The sequence below is a fragment of the Protopterus annectens genome, chromosome 10.part0, assembly GCF_019279795.1.
Source record: "Protopterus annectens isolate FY-2018-M chromosome 10.part0, PAN1.0, whole genome shotgun sequence".
Classification (NCBI taxonomy): Eukaryota; Metazoa; Chordata; order Ceratodontiformes; family Protopteridae; genus Protopterus; species Protopterus annectens.
Genome location: NC_056744.1, coordinates 378,582,845 through 378,595,637, shown reverse-complemented (window position 1 = coordinate 378,595,637; position 12,793 = coordinate 378,582,845). Strand labels below are relative to the sequence as shown.

The 12,793-nt window shown below is 45.9% G+C and overlaps 3 protein-coding genes across 3 annotated transcripts; all 3 read right to left on the bottom strand.

Moving 5' to 3' along the window:
* Window positions 1-1,067: 1,067 nt before the first annotated feature.
* LOC122814159 (basic proline-rich protein-like) lies at window positions 1,068-3,035 on the bottom strand. The gene has a single exon (XM_044086772.1). The coding sequence runs from the start codon at window positions 3,033-3,035 to the stop codon at window positions 1,068-1,070; it is 1,968 nt and encodes a 655-aa protein (XP_043942707.1).
* Window positions 3,036-4,648: 1,613 nt separating this feature from the next.
* LOC122814158 (basic proline-rich protein-like) lies at window positions 4,649-7,005 on the bottom strand. Its single transcript, XM_044086771.1, has 2 exons — window positions 5,010-7,005; window positions 4,649-4,956 (listed from the first exon to the last, which is right to left on the bottom strand). Exons 1-2 carry the CDS (start codon window positions 7,003-7,005, stop codon window positions 4,649-4,651), a joined length of 2,304 nt encoding a protein of 767 aa, XP_043942706.1.
* A 1,590-nt stretch (window positions 7,006-8,595) lies between these two features.
* On the bottom strand, window positions 8,596-10,554 carry LOC122814157 (basic proline-rich protein-like). The gene has a single exon (XM_044086770.1). It carries the CDS (start codon window positions 10,552-10,554, stop codon window positions 8,596-8,598), a length of 1,959 nt encoding a protein of 652 aa, XP_043942705.1.
* Between the last annotated feature and the right edge of the window lie 2,239 nt (window positions 10,555-12,793).

The following is a 12,793-nucleotide window of genomic DNA, read 5'->3' as shown; positions in this document are numbered from 1 at the left end:
GGTCCGTACCAGGACTAATACCAAGTGGGTCCTTACGAGGGCTAATAATAGGAGGGTCCATACTAGGACAAATACCTTGTTGGTCCATACTAGTTCTAATACCAGATGGATCTGTATCAGGACTAATACCAGGTGGGTCCATGCTAGCTCTAATAACAGGTGGGTCCGTACCAGGACTATTAACAGGTGGGTCCATGCCAGGACTAATACCAGATGGGTCTATACTAGGACTAATTCCAGGTGGGTCCATGCCAGGACTAATACCAGGTGGGTCCATACCTGGACTAATAGCAGTGGGTCCATACTAGGACTAATACCAGGTGGGTCCATACCAGGACTAATACCAGGTGGGTCCATACTAGGACTACTACCAGGTGAGTCCATACCAGGACTAATACCAGGTGGGTCCATACCAGGACTAATACCAGGTGGATCCACACTAGTTCTAATGCCAGCTGAGTCCATTCCAGGACTAATACCAGGTGGGTCCATACTAGGACTAATACCAAGTAGGTCCATACTAGTTCCAGTACCTGTTGGGTCCATATCAGGACTAATACCAGGTGGGTCCTTACCAGGACTAATATCAGGTGGGTCCATACCAGGAGTAATACCAGGTGGGTCCATACTAGGACTAATACCAGGTGAGTCCATACCAGGACTAATACCAGGTAGGTCCATGCTAGGACTAGTACCAGGTGGGTCCATAACCGGACTAATACCAGGTGGATCCATACCAAGACTAATACCAGGTGGATCCATACTAGTTCTAATACCAGGTGAGTCCATACCAGGACTAATAGCAGGTGGGTCCATACTAGGACTAATACCAAGTGGGTCCATACTAGTTCTAATACCAGGTGTGTCCATACCAGGACTAATACCAGGTGCCCACAGGACTAATATCAGGTGGGTCCATACCAGGACTAATACCAGGTGGGTCCATACTAGGACTAATATCAGGTGGGTCCATACCAGGACAAATACCAGGTGGGTCCATACTAGTTATAATACCAGGTGGGTCCATACCAGGACTAATACCAGGTGGGTCCATACCAGGACTAATTTCAGTTGGGGTCCATACCAGGACTGATACCAGGTGGGTCCATACTAGGAATAAAACCAGGTGGGTCCATACTAGTTCTAATACCAGATATGTCCATACCAGGACTAATCCCAGGTGGGTCCATACCAGGACTAATAGCAGTTGGATCCATTCTAGTTCTAATATCAGATGGATCTGTATCAGGACTAATACCAGGTGGGTCCATGTTAGTTCTAATACCAGGTGGGTCCATACCAGGACTAATAACAGGTGGGTCTATGCCAGGACTGATACCAGTTGGGTACATACTAGGACTAATACCTGGTGGGTCCATGCCAGAACTAATACCAGGTGGATCCATACCTGGACTAATAGCAGGTGGGTCCATACTTGAACTAATACCAGGTGGGTCCATACTAGGACTAATACTAGGTGGGTCCATACCAGGACTACCAGGACTAATACCAGGTGGGTCCATACTAAGACTAATATCAGGTGAGTCCATACCAGGATTAATACCAGGCGGGTCCATACCAGGACTAATACCAGGTGGATTCATACTAGTTCTAATACCAGTTGAGTCCATACCAGGACTAATACCAAGTGGATCCATACTAGTTCCAGTACCAGATGGGTCCGTATCAGGACTAATACCAGGTGGGTCTGTACCAGGACTAATATCAGGTGGGTCCATACCAGGAATAATACCAGGTGGGTCCATACTAGGACTATTACCAGGTAGGTCCATACTGGGACTAGTACAAGGTGGGTCCATACCAAGACTAATAGCAGGTGGATCCATACTAGTTCTAATACCAGGTGAGTCCTTACCAGGACTAATACCAGGTGGGTCCATACTAGGACTAATACCAAGTGGGTCCATACTAGTTCTAATACCAGGTGTGTCCATACCAGGACTAATACCAGGTGGGTCCATACCAGGACTAATATCAGGTGGGTCCCTACCAGGACTAATACCAGGTGGGTCCATACTAGGACTAATATCAGGTGAGTCCATACCAGGACAAATACCAGGTGGGTCCATACCAGTTCTAATACCAGGTGGGTCCATACCAGGACTAATACTAAGTGGGTCCATACCAGGACTAATTTCAGTTGGGTCCATACCAGGCCTAATACCAGGTGGGTCCATACTAGGACTAAAACCAGGTGGGTCCATTCTAATTCTAATACCAGATAGGTCCACACCAGGACTAATACCAGGTGGATCCATACTAGTTCTAATACCAGATGGATCCGTATCAGGACTAATACCAGGTGGGTCCATGCTAGTTCTAATACCAGCTGGGTCCGTACCAGGAATAATAACAGGTGGGTCCATGCCAGGACTAATACCAGGTGGGTCCATACTAGGACTAATACCTGGTGGGTCCATGCCAAAACTAATACCAGGTGGATCCATACCTGGACTAATAGCAGGTTGGTCCATACTTGAACTAATATCAGGTGGGTCCATACTAGAATTAATACCAGGTGGGTCCATACTAGGACTAATACCAGGTGGGTCCATACTAAGACTAATATCAGGTGAGTCCATACCACGACTACTACCAGGTAGGTCCATACCAGGACTAATACCAGGTGGATTCATACTAGTTCTAATACCATGCGAGTCCATACCAGGACTAATACCAGGTGGGTTCATACTAGGACTAATATCAAGTGGGTCCATACTAGTTCCATTACCAGATGGGTCCATATCAGGACTAATACCAGGTGGGTCTGTACCAGGACTAATATCAGGTGGGTCCATACTAGAACTAATACCAGGTGGGTCCATACTAGGACTAGTACCAGGTGGGTCCATACCAGGACTAATACCAGGTGGGTCCATACCAGGACTAATACCAGGTGGATCCATTCTAGTTCTAATAGCAGGTGAGTCCATACCAGGACTAATACCAGGTGGGTCCTTACCAGGACTAATACCAAGTGGGTCCATACTAGTTCTAATACCAGGTGTGTCCATACCATAGGTTCATAGGTTCATAGGTAGATACTAGGCTGGACTAATAGCAAGTGAGTCCATACCAGGACTAATATCAGGTGGGTCCATACCAGGACTAATACCAGGTGGGTCCATACTAGGACTAATACCAGGTGGGTCCATACCAGGACTAATACCAGGTGGGTCCATACTAGTTCTAATACTAGGTGGGTCCATACCAGGGCTAATACTAGGTGGGTCCATACCAGGACTAATTTCAGTTGGGTCCATACCAGGACTAATACCAGGTGGGTCCATACCAGAACTAATACCAGGTGGATTCATACTAGTTCTAATACCAGGTGAGTCCATACCAGGATTAATACCAGGTGTGTCCTTACCAGGACTATTACCAGGTGGGTCCATGCCAGGAGTAATACCAGGTGGGTCCATACTAGTTCCATTACCAGATGGGTCCATATCAGGACTAATACCAGGTGGGTCTGTACCAGGACTAATATCAGGTGGGTCCATACTAGAACTAATACCAGGTGGGTTCATACTAGTTTTAATACCAGATGAGTCCATACCAGGACTAATACCAGATGGGTCCATACCAGGACTAATATTAGGTTGGTGCATACCAGGACTTATACCAGATGGGTCCATACTAGGACTAATACCAGGTGGGTCCATACTAGTTCTAATACCAGATGGGTCCATATCAGGACTATTACCAGGTTGGTCCATACTAGCTCTAATACCAGGTGGGTCTATGCCAGGACTTATACCAGGTGGGTCCATATCAGGACTAATACCAGGTGGGTCCGAACCAGGACTAATACTAAGTGGGTCCATATGAGGGCTAATTCCAGGTGGGTCCATACTAAGACTAATACCTTGTTGGTCCATACTAGTTCTAATACCAGATGGATCTGTATCAGAACTAATACCAGGTGGGTCCATGCTAGTTCTAATAAAAGGTGGGTCTGTACCAGGACTAATAACAGGTGAGTTCATGCCAGGACTAGTACCAGGTGAGTCCATACTAGGACTAATACCAGGTGGGTCCATGTCAGGACTAATATCAGGTGGGTTCATACTAGGACTAATACCAGGTGGGTCCGTACCAAGACTAATACCAGGTGGGTCCGTATGAGGACTAATACCCAGGACTAATACCAGGTAGGTCCATACTAGTTCTAATACCATGTGGGTCCATACCAGGACTAATACCAGTGGGATCTGTATCTAGACTAATACTAGTTGGGTCCGCACCAGGACTAACACCAGGTGAGTCCATACCAGGACTAATACCAGGTGAGTCCACACCAGGACTAATACCACGTGGGTCCATACAAGGACTAATACCAGATGGGTCCGTATTAGGACTAATACCAGGTGGGTCCATGCCAAGACTAATACCTGGTGGGTCCATACTAGTTCTAATACCAAGTGGTTCCATACTAGGACTAACACCATGTGGGTCCATACCAGGACTAATATCAGGTGGGTCCAAGCCAGGACTAATACCAGGAGAGTCCATACTAGGACTAATATCAGGTGGATCCATACCAGGAATAATACCAGGTGGGTACAGGTGGGTCCATACTAGGACTAATACCAGGTGGGTCCAAACCAGGACTAATACCAGGTCAGTCCATATTAAATCTAATACCTGGTGGGTCTGTACCAGGACTAATACCAAGTGGGTCCGTACGTGGGCTAATACCAGGAGGGTCCATACTAGGACTAATACCTTGTTGGTCCATACTAGTTCTAATACCAGATGGATCCATATCAGGACTAATACCAGGTGGGTCCATGCTAGCTCTAATACCAGGTGGGTCCGTACCAGGACTAATAACAGGTGGGTCCATGCTAGTACTAATACCAGATGGGTCCATACTAGGACTAATTCCAGGTGGGTCCATGCCAGGACTAATACCAGGTGGGTCCATACCTGGACTAATAGCAGTGGGTCCATACTAGGAATAATACCAGGTGGGTCCATACCAGGACTAATACCAGGTGGGTCCATACTAGGACTAATACCAGGTGAGTCCATACCAGGACTAATACCAGGTGGGTCCATACCAGGACTAATACCAGGTGGATCCACACTAGTTCTAATGCCAGGTGAGTCCATTCCAGGGCTAATACCAGGTGGGTCCATACTAGGCCTAATACCAAGTGGGTCCATACTAGTTCCAGTTCCAGATGGGTCCGTATCAAGACTAATACCAGGTGGGTCCATACCAGGACTAATATCAGGTGGGTCCATACCAGGACTAATACCAGGTGGGTCCATACTAGGACTAATACCAGGTGAGTCCATACCAGGACTAATACCAGGTAGGTCCATACTAGGACGAGTACCAGGTGGGTCCATACCAGGACTAATACCAGGTGGGTCCATAACAAGACTAATACCAGGTGGATCCATACTAGTTCTAATACCAGGTGAGTCCATACCAGGACTAATACCAGGTGGATCCATACTAGGACTAATACCAAGCGGGTCCATACTAGTTCTAATACCAGGTGTGTCCATACCAGGACTAATACCAGGTGGGTCCATACCAGGACTAATATCAGGTGGGTCCATACCAGGACTAATACCAGGTGGGTCCATACTAGGACTAATATCAGGTGGGTCCATACCAGGACTAATACCAGGTGGGTCCTTACCAGGACTAATTTCAATTGGGTCCATACCAGGACTAATACCAGGTGGGTCCATACTAGGACTAAAACCAGGTGGGTCCATTCTAGTTCTAATACCAGGTAGGTGCATACCAGGACTAATCCCAGGTGGGTCCATACGAGGACTAATAGCAGGTGGATCCATACTAGTTCTAATACCAGATGGATCCGTATCAGGACTAATACCAGTTGGGTCCATGCTTGTTCTAATACCAGGTGGGTCCGTACCAGGACTAATAGCAGGTGGGTCCATGCCAGGATTAATACCAGGTGGGTCCATATTAGGACTAATACCTGGTGGGTCCATGCCAGAACTAATACCAGGTGGATCGATACCGGGACTAATAGCAGGTGGGTCCATACTTGAACTAATACCAGGTGGGTCCATACTAGGACTAATACCAGGTGGGTCCATACCAGGACTAATACCAGGTGGGTCCATACTAGGACTTATACCAAGTGGGTCCATACTAGTTTCAGTACCAGATGGGTCCATATCAGGACTAATACCAGGTGGGTCTGTACCAGGACTAATATCAGGTGGGTCCATACTAGGACTAATACCAGGTGGGTCCATACTAGGACTAGTACCAGGTGGGTCCATACTGGGACTAATACCAGGTGGGTACATACCAAGACTAATACCAGGTGGATCCATACTAGTTCTAATACCAGGTGAGTCCGTACCAGGACTAATACCAGGTGGGTCCATACTAGAACTAATACCAAGTGGGTCCATACTAGTTCTAATAACAGGTGTGTCCATACCAGGAGTAATACCAGGTGGGTCCATACCAGGACTAATATCAGGTGGGTCCATACCAGGACTAATACCAGGTGGGTCCATACTAGGACTAATATCAGATGGGTGCATACCAGGACAAATACCAGATGGGTCCATACTAGTTCTAATACCAGGTGGGTCCATACCAGGACTAATACCAGGTGGGTCCATACCAGGACTAATTTCAGTTGGGTCCATACCAGGACTAATACCAGGTGGGTCCATACTAGGACTAAAAACAGGTGGGTCCATTCTGGTTCTAATACCAAGTGGGTCCATACCAGGACTAATACCAGGTGGGTCCATACCAGGACTAATACCAGGTGGATCCATACTAGTTCTAATACCAGATGGATCCATATCAGGACTAATACCAGGTGGGTCCATGCTAGTTCTAATACCAGCTGGGTCCATACCAGGACTAATACCAGGTGGGTCCATGTCAGGACTAATACCAGGTGGCTTCATACTAGGACTAATACCAGGTGGGTCTGTACCAAGACTAATACCAGGTGGGTCCATATGAGGACTAATACCCAGGACTAATACCAGGTAGGTCCATACTAGTTCTAATACAATGTGGGTCCATACCAGGACTAATACCAGTGGGATCTGTATCTATACTAATACTAGTTGGGTCCGCACCAGGACTAATATCAGGTGAGTCCATGCCAGGACTAATACCAGGTGAGTCCACACCAGGACTAATACCAGGTGGGTCCATACCAGGACTAATACCAGATGGGTCCGTATTAGGACTAATACCAGGTGGGTCCATGCCAAGACTAATACCTGGTGGGTCCATACTAGTTCTAATACCAAGTGGTTCCATACTAGGACTAACACCAGGTGGATCCATACCAGGACTAATATCAGGTGGGTCCCAGCCAGGACTAATACCAGGAGAGTCCATACTAGGACTAATATCAGGCGGATCCATACCAGGAATAATACCAGGTGGGTCCATACTAGGACTAATGCCAGGTGGGACCGAACCAGGACTAATACCAGGTCAGTCCATATTAAATCTAATACCAGGTGGGTCCGTACCAGGACTAATACCAAGTGGGTCCTTACGAGGGCTAATACCAGGAGGGTCCATACTAGGACTAATACCTTGTTGGTCCATACTAGTTCTAATACCAGATGGATCCGTATCAGGACTAATACCAGGTGGGTCCATGCTAGCTCTAATAACAGGTGGGTCCGTACCAGGACTATTAACAGGTGGGTCCATGCCAGGACTAATACCAGATGGGTCTATACTAGGACTAATTCCAGGTGGGTCCATGCCAGGACTAATACCAGGTGGGTCCATACCTGGACTAATAGCAGTGGGTCCATACTAGGACTAATACCAGGTGGGTCCATACCAGGACTAATACCAGGTGGGTCCATACTAGGACTACTACCAGGTGAGTCCATACCAGGACTAATACCAGGTGGGTCCATACCAGGACTAATACCAGGTGGATCCACACTAGTTCTAATGCCAGCTGAGTCCATTCCAGGACTAATACCAGGTGGGTCCATACTAGGACTAATATCAAGTGGGTCCATACTAGTTCCAGTACCTGTTGGGTCTATATCAGGACTAATACCAGGTGGGTCCTTACCAGGACTAATATCAGGTGGGCCCATACCAGGACTAATACCAGGTGGGTCCATACTAGGACTAATACCAGGTGAGCCCATACCAGGACTAATACCAGGTAGGTCCATGCTAGGACTAGTACCAGGTGGGTCCATAACAGGACTAATACCAGGTGGATCCATACCAAGACTAATACCAGGTGGATCCATACTAGTTCTAATACCAGGTGAGTCCATACCAGGACTAATAGCAGGTGGGTCCATACTAGGACTAATACCAAGTGGGTCCATACTAGTTCTAATACCAGGTGTGTCCATACCAGGACTAATACCAGGTGGGTCCATACAGGACTAATATCAGGTGGGTCCATATCAGGACTAATACCAGGTGGGTCCATACTAGGACTAATATCAGGTGGGTCCATACCAGGACAAATACCAGGTGGGTCCATACTAGTTATAATACCAGGTGGGTCCATACCAGGACTAATACCAGGTGGGTCCATACCAGGACTAATTTCAGTTGGGGTCCATACCAGGACTGATACCAGGTGGGTCCATACTAGGAATAAAACCAGGTGGGTCCATACTAGTTCTAATACCAGATATGTCCAGACCAGGACTAATCCCAGGTGGGTCCATACCAGGACTAATAGCAGTTGGATCCATTCTAGTTCTAATATCAGATGGATCTGTATCAGGACTAATACCAGGTGGGTCCATGTTAGTACTAATACCAGGTGGGTCCATACCAGGACTAATAACAGGTGGGTCCATGCCAGGACTAATACCAGGTGGGTCCATACTAGGACTAATACCTGGTGGGTCCATGCCAGAACTAATACCAGGTGGATCCATACCTGGACTAATAGCAGGTGGGTCCATACTTGAACTAATACCAGGTGGGTCCATACTAGGACTAATACTAGGTGGGTCCATACCAGGACTAATACCAGGTGGGTCCATACTAAGACTAATATCAGGTGAGTCCATACCAGGATTAATACCAGGCGGGTCCATACCAGGACTAATACCAGGTGGATTCATACTAGTTCTAATACAAGTTGAGTCCATACCAGGACTAATACCAAGTGGATCCATACTAGTTCCAGTACCAGATGGGTCCGTATCAGGACTAATACCAGGTGGGTCTGTACCAGGACTAATATCAGGTGGGTCCATACCAGGAATAATACCAGGTGGGTCCATACTAGGACTATTACCAGGTGGGTCCATACCAGGACTAATACAAGGTGGGTCCATACCAAGACTAATAGCAGGTGGATCCATACTAGTTCTAATACCAGGTGAGTCCTTACCAGGACTAATACCAGGTGGGTCCATACTAGGACTAATACCAAGTGGGTCCATACTAGTTCTAATACCAGGTGTGTCCATACCAGGACTAATACCAGGTGGGTCCATACCAGGACTAATATCAGGTGGGTCCCTACCAGGACTAATACCAGGTGGGTCCATACTAGGACTAATATCAGGTGAGTCCATACCAGGACAAATACCAGGTGGGTCCATACTAGTTCTAATACCAGGTGGGTCCATACCAGGACAAATACTAAGTGGGTCCATACCAGGACTAATTTCAGTTGGGTCCATACCAGGACTAATACCAGGTGGGTCCATACTAGGACTAAAACCAGGTGGGTCCATTCTAATTCTAATACCAGATAGGTCCATACCAGGACTAATACCAGGTGGATCCATACTAGTTCTAATACCAGATGGATCCATATCAGGACTAATACCAGGTGGGTCCATGCTAGTTCTAATACCAGCTGGGTCCGTACCAGGACTAATAACAGGTGGGTCCATGCCAGGACTAATACCAGGTGGATCCATACTAGGACTAATACCTGGTGGGTCCATGCCAAAACTAATACCAGGTGGATCCATACCTGCACTAATAGCAGGTGGGTCCATACTTGAACTAATATCAGGTGGGTCCATACTAGAATTAATACCAGGTGGGTCCATAGTAGGACTAATACCAGGTGGGTCCATACTAACACTAATATCAGGTGAGTCCATACCAGGACTAATACCAGGTAGTTCCATACCAGGACTAATACCAGGTGGATTCATACTAGTTCTAGTACCAGGCGAGTCCATACCAGGACTAATACCAGGTGGGTTCATACTAGGACTAATATCAAGTGGGTCCATACTAGTTCCATTACCAGATGGGTCCATATCAGGACTAATACCAGGTGGGTCTGTACCAGGACTAATATCAGGTGGGTCCATACTAGAACTAATACCAGGTGGGTCCATACTAGGACTAGTACCAGGTGGGTCCATACCAGGACTAATACCAGGTGGGTCCATACCAGGACTAATACCAGGTGGATCCATTCTAGTTCTAATAGCAGGTGAGTCCATACCAGGACTAATACCAGGTGGGTCCTTACCAGGACTAATATCAAGTGGGTCCATACTAGTTCTAATACCAGGTGTGTCCATACCATAGGTTCATAGGTTCATAGGTAGATACTAGGCTGGACTAATAGCAAGTGAGTCCATACCAGGACTAATATCAGGTGTGTCCATACCAGGACTAATACCAGGTGGGTCCATACTAGGACTAATACCAGGTGGGTCCATACCAGGACTAATACCAGGTGGGTCCATACTAGTTCTAATACTAGGTGGGTCCATACCAGTTCTAATACTAGGTGGGTCCATACCAGGACTAATTTCAGTTGGGTCCATACCAGAACTAATACCAGGTGGGTCCATATCAGAACTAATACCAGGTGGATCCATACTAGTTCTAATACCAGGTGAGTCTATACCAGGACTAATACCAGGTGTGTCCTTACCAGGACTAATACCAGGTGGGTCCATGCCAGGAGTAATACCAGGTCAGTCCATACTAGGACTATTACCAGGTGGGTCCATGCCAGGAGTAATACCAGGTCGGTCCATACTAGGACTATTACCAGGTGGGTCCATACCAGGACAAATACCAGGTGGGTTCATACTAGTTTTAATACCAGGTGAGTCCATACCAGGACTAATACCAGATGGGTCCATACCAGGACTAATATTAGGTGGGTGCATACCAGGACTTATACCAGATGGGTCCATACTAGGACTAATACCAGGTAGGTCCATACTAGTTCTAATACCAGATGGGTCTATATCAGGACTATTACCAGGTTGGTCCATACTAGCTCTAATACCAGGTGGGTCTATGCCTGGACTTATACCAGGTGGGTCCATATCAGGACTAATACCAAGTGGGTCCATACTAGTTCTAATACTAGATGGGTCGGTATCAGGAATAATACCAAGTGGGTCCATACAAGGACTAATACCAGGTGGGTCCATACCAGGACTAATACCAGGTGGGTCCATACCAAGATAAATACCAGGTGGGTCTGTACCAAGACTAATAGCAGGTGGGTCCATACTAGGACTAATACCAGGTGGGTCTGTACCAGGACTAATACCAGGTGGGTCCATGCCTGGACTAATACCTGGTGAGTCCATACTAGTTCTAACACCAGGTGGGTCCGTACCAGGACTAATACTGGTTGGGTCCATACTAGGGCTAATACCAGGTGGGTCCGTACCAGGACTAATACCAGGTGGATCCATGACAGGACTAATAATATTCTCCCTTTTCATAAATGGCATCACATCCAACATCTCTCTTGAAGTTATAATTGTGTTTACTGTTATCCTTCTATACTGGTCAGGATCTTCAACCAAGACAGCTAAAGTTCAGCTCCAAAAAGATACCTACACAGTCTATACATATTTCATAAAAAGTTGTACTTTAACAATACAAAATCCGTAGTCATGTTACTTGATAGCCTACAAAAGCTCAAGGATGATGGCTTCCTTACAATTTTTGGTCTTACAAAGAGTAAAGTAAATCAGCTATAATCTTACCATATAGGTTTGTAGGTGAATACTAAGCTAAATGCCCCACAGGGCCATTTAAAGTCTAGCTAATAACCTGTGGTCAGAATCAAACCCTACACTTTGTGTTTAAGAGGTAAACAGCTTAACCATTATGTCAAACCCATACTCAAACTTACCTCCCATACTGAATATGTCATGGATAAAGTCCTCAGTTAACTGTAAGTCTGCACTTTTGTGTCTAATCACATTTTTTCCAGAAATCAGAGCATCTCTTACTAAGGGTGTATTACTACCCAAATCAGAATATGAGCAACCCCTCATATCACCAGGTTCCACCAATAATACCTTTTTACTTGGAGTCACCTCTAACAAAATCTGCTGATTGATTAATCTGTTTCAAAAGTTGAAGCACCCTTGTGATATGGTCCCTTACTAATAAGAGTCAGCTAAAAACACATAATTATGACCTAAGGCATAGCATTGACAGCTCAGTTATCCTGGTTAGGTCACAATTAAAATAAATAAATAAATAAATAAATAAATAAATAAATAAATAAATAAATAAATAAATAAGCAGTTGTGGAAAAATGTTTTTAAATACTAGCTCCTTCCATCTGGAAACATCTACCAATTATCCTCAGGAATGAAAGCAACTACACCAAGTTCAGAAAGAAAAAACACAAATGTAATCAACAAACCTGTTACAGAGGCAATGGATAACTGTCATAAGCTAATATGTGACACTCAATAATATAATGTGACAAATACTAACCTAAACTAACAATAAACTTTCTTCTGCTGCCCACTGTACTACAAAGGCAGCTGAGAT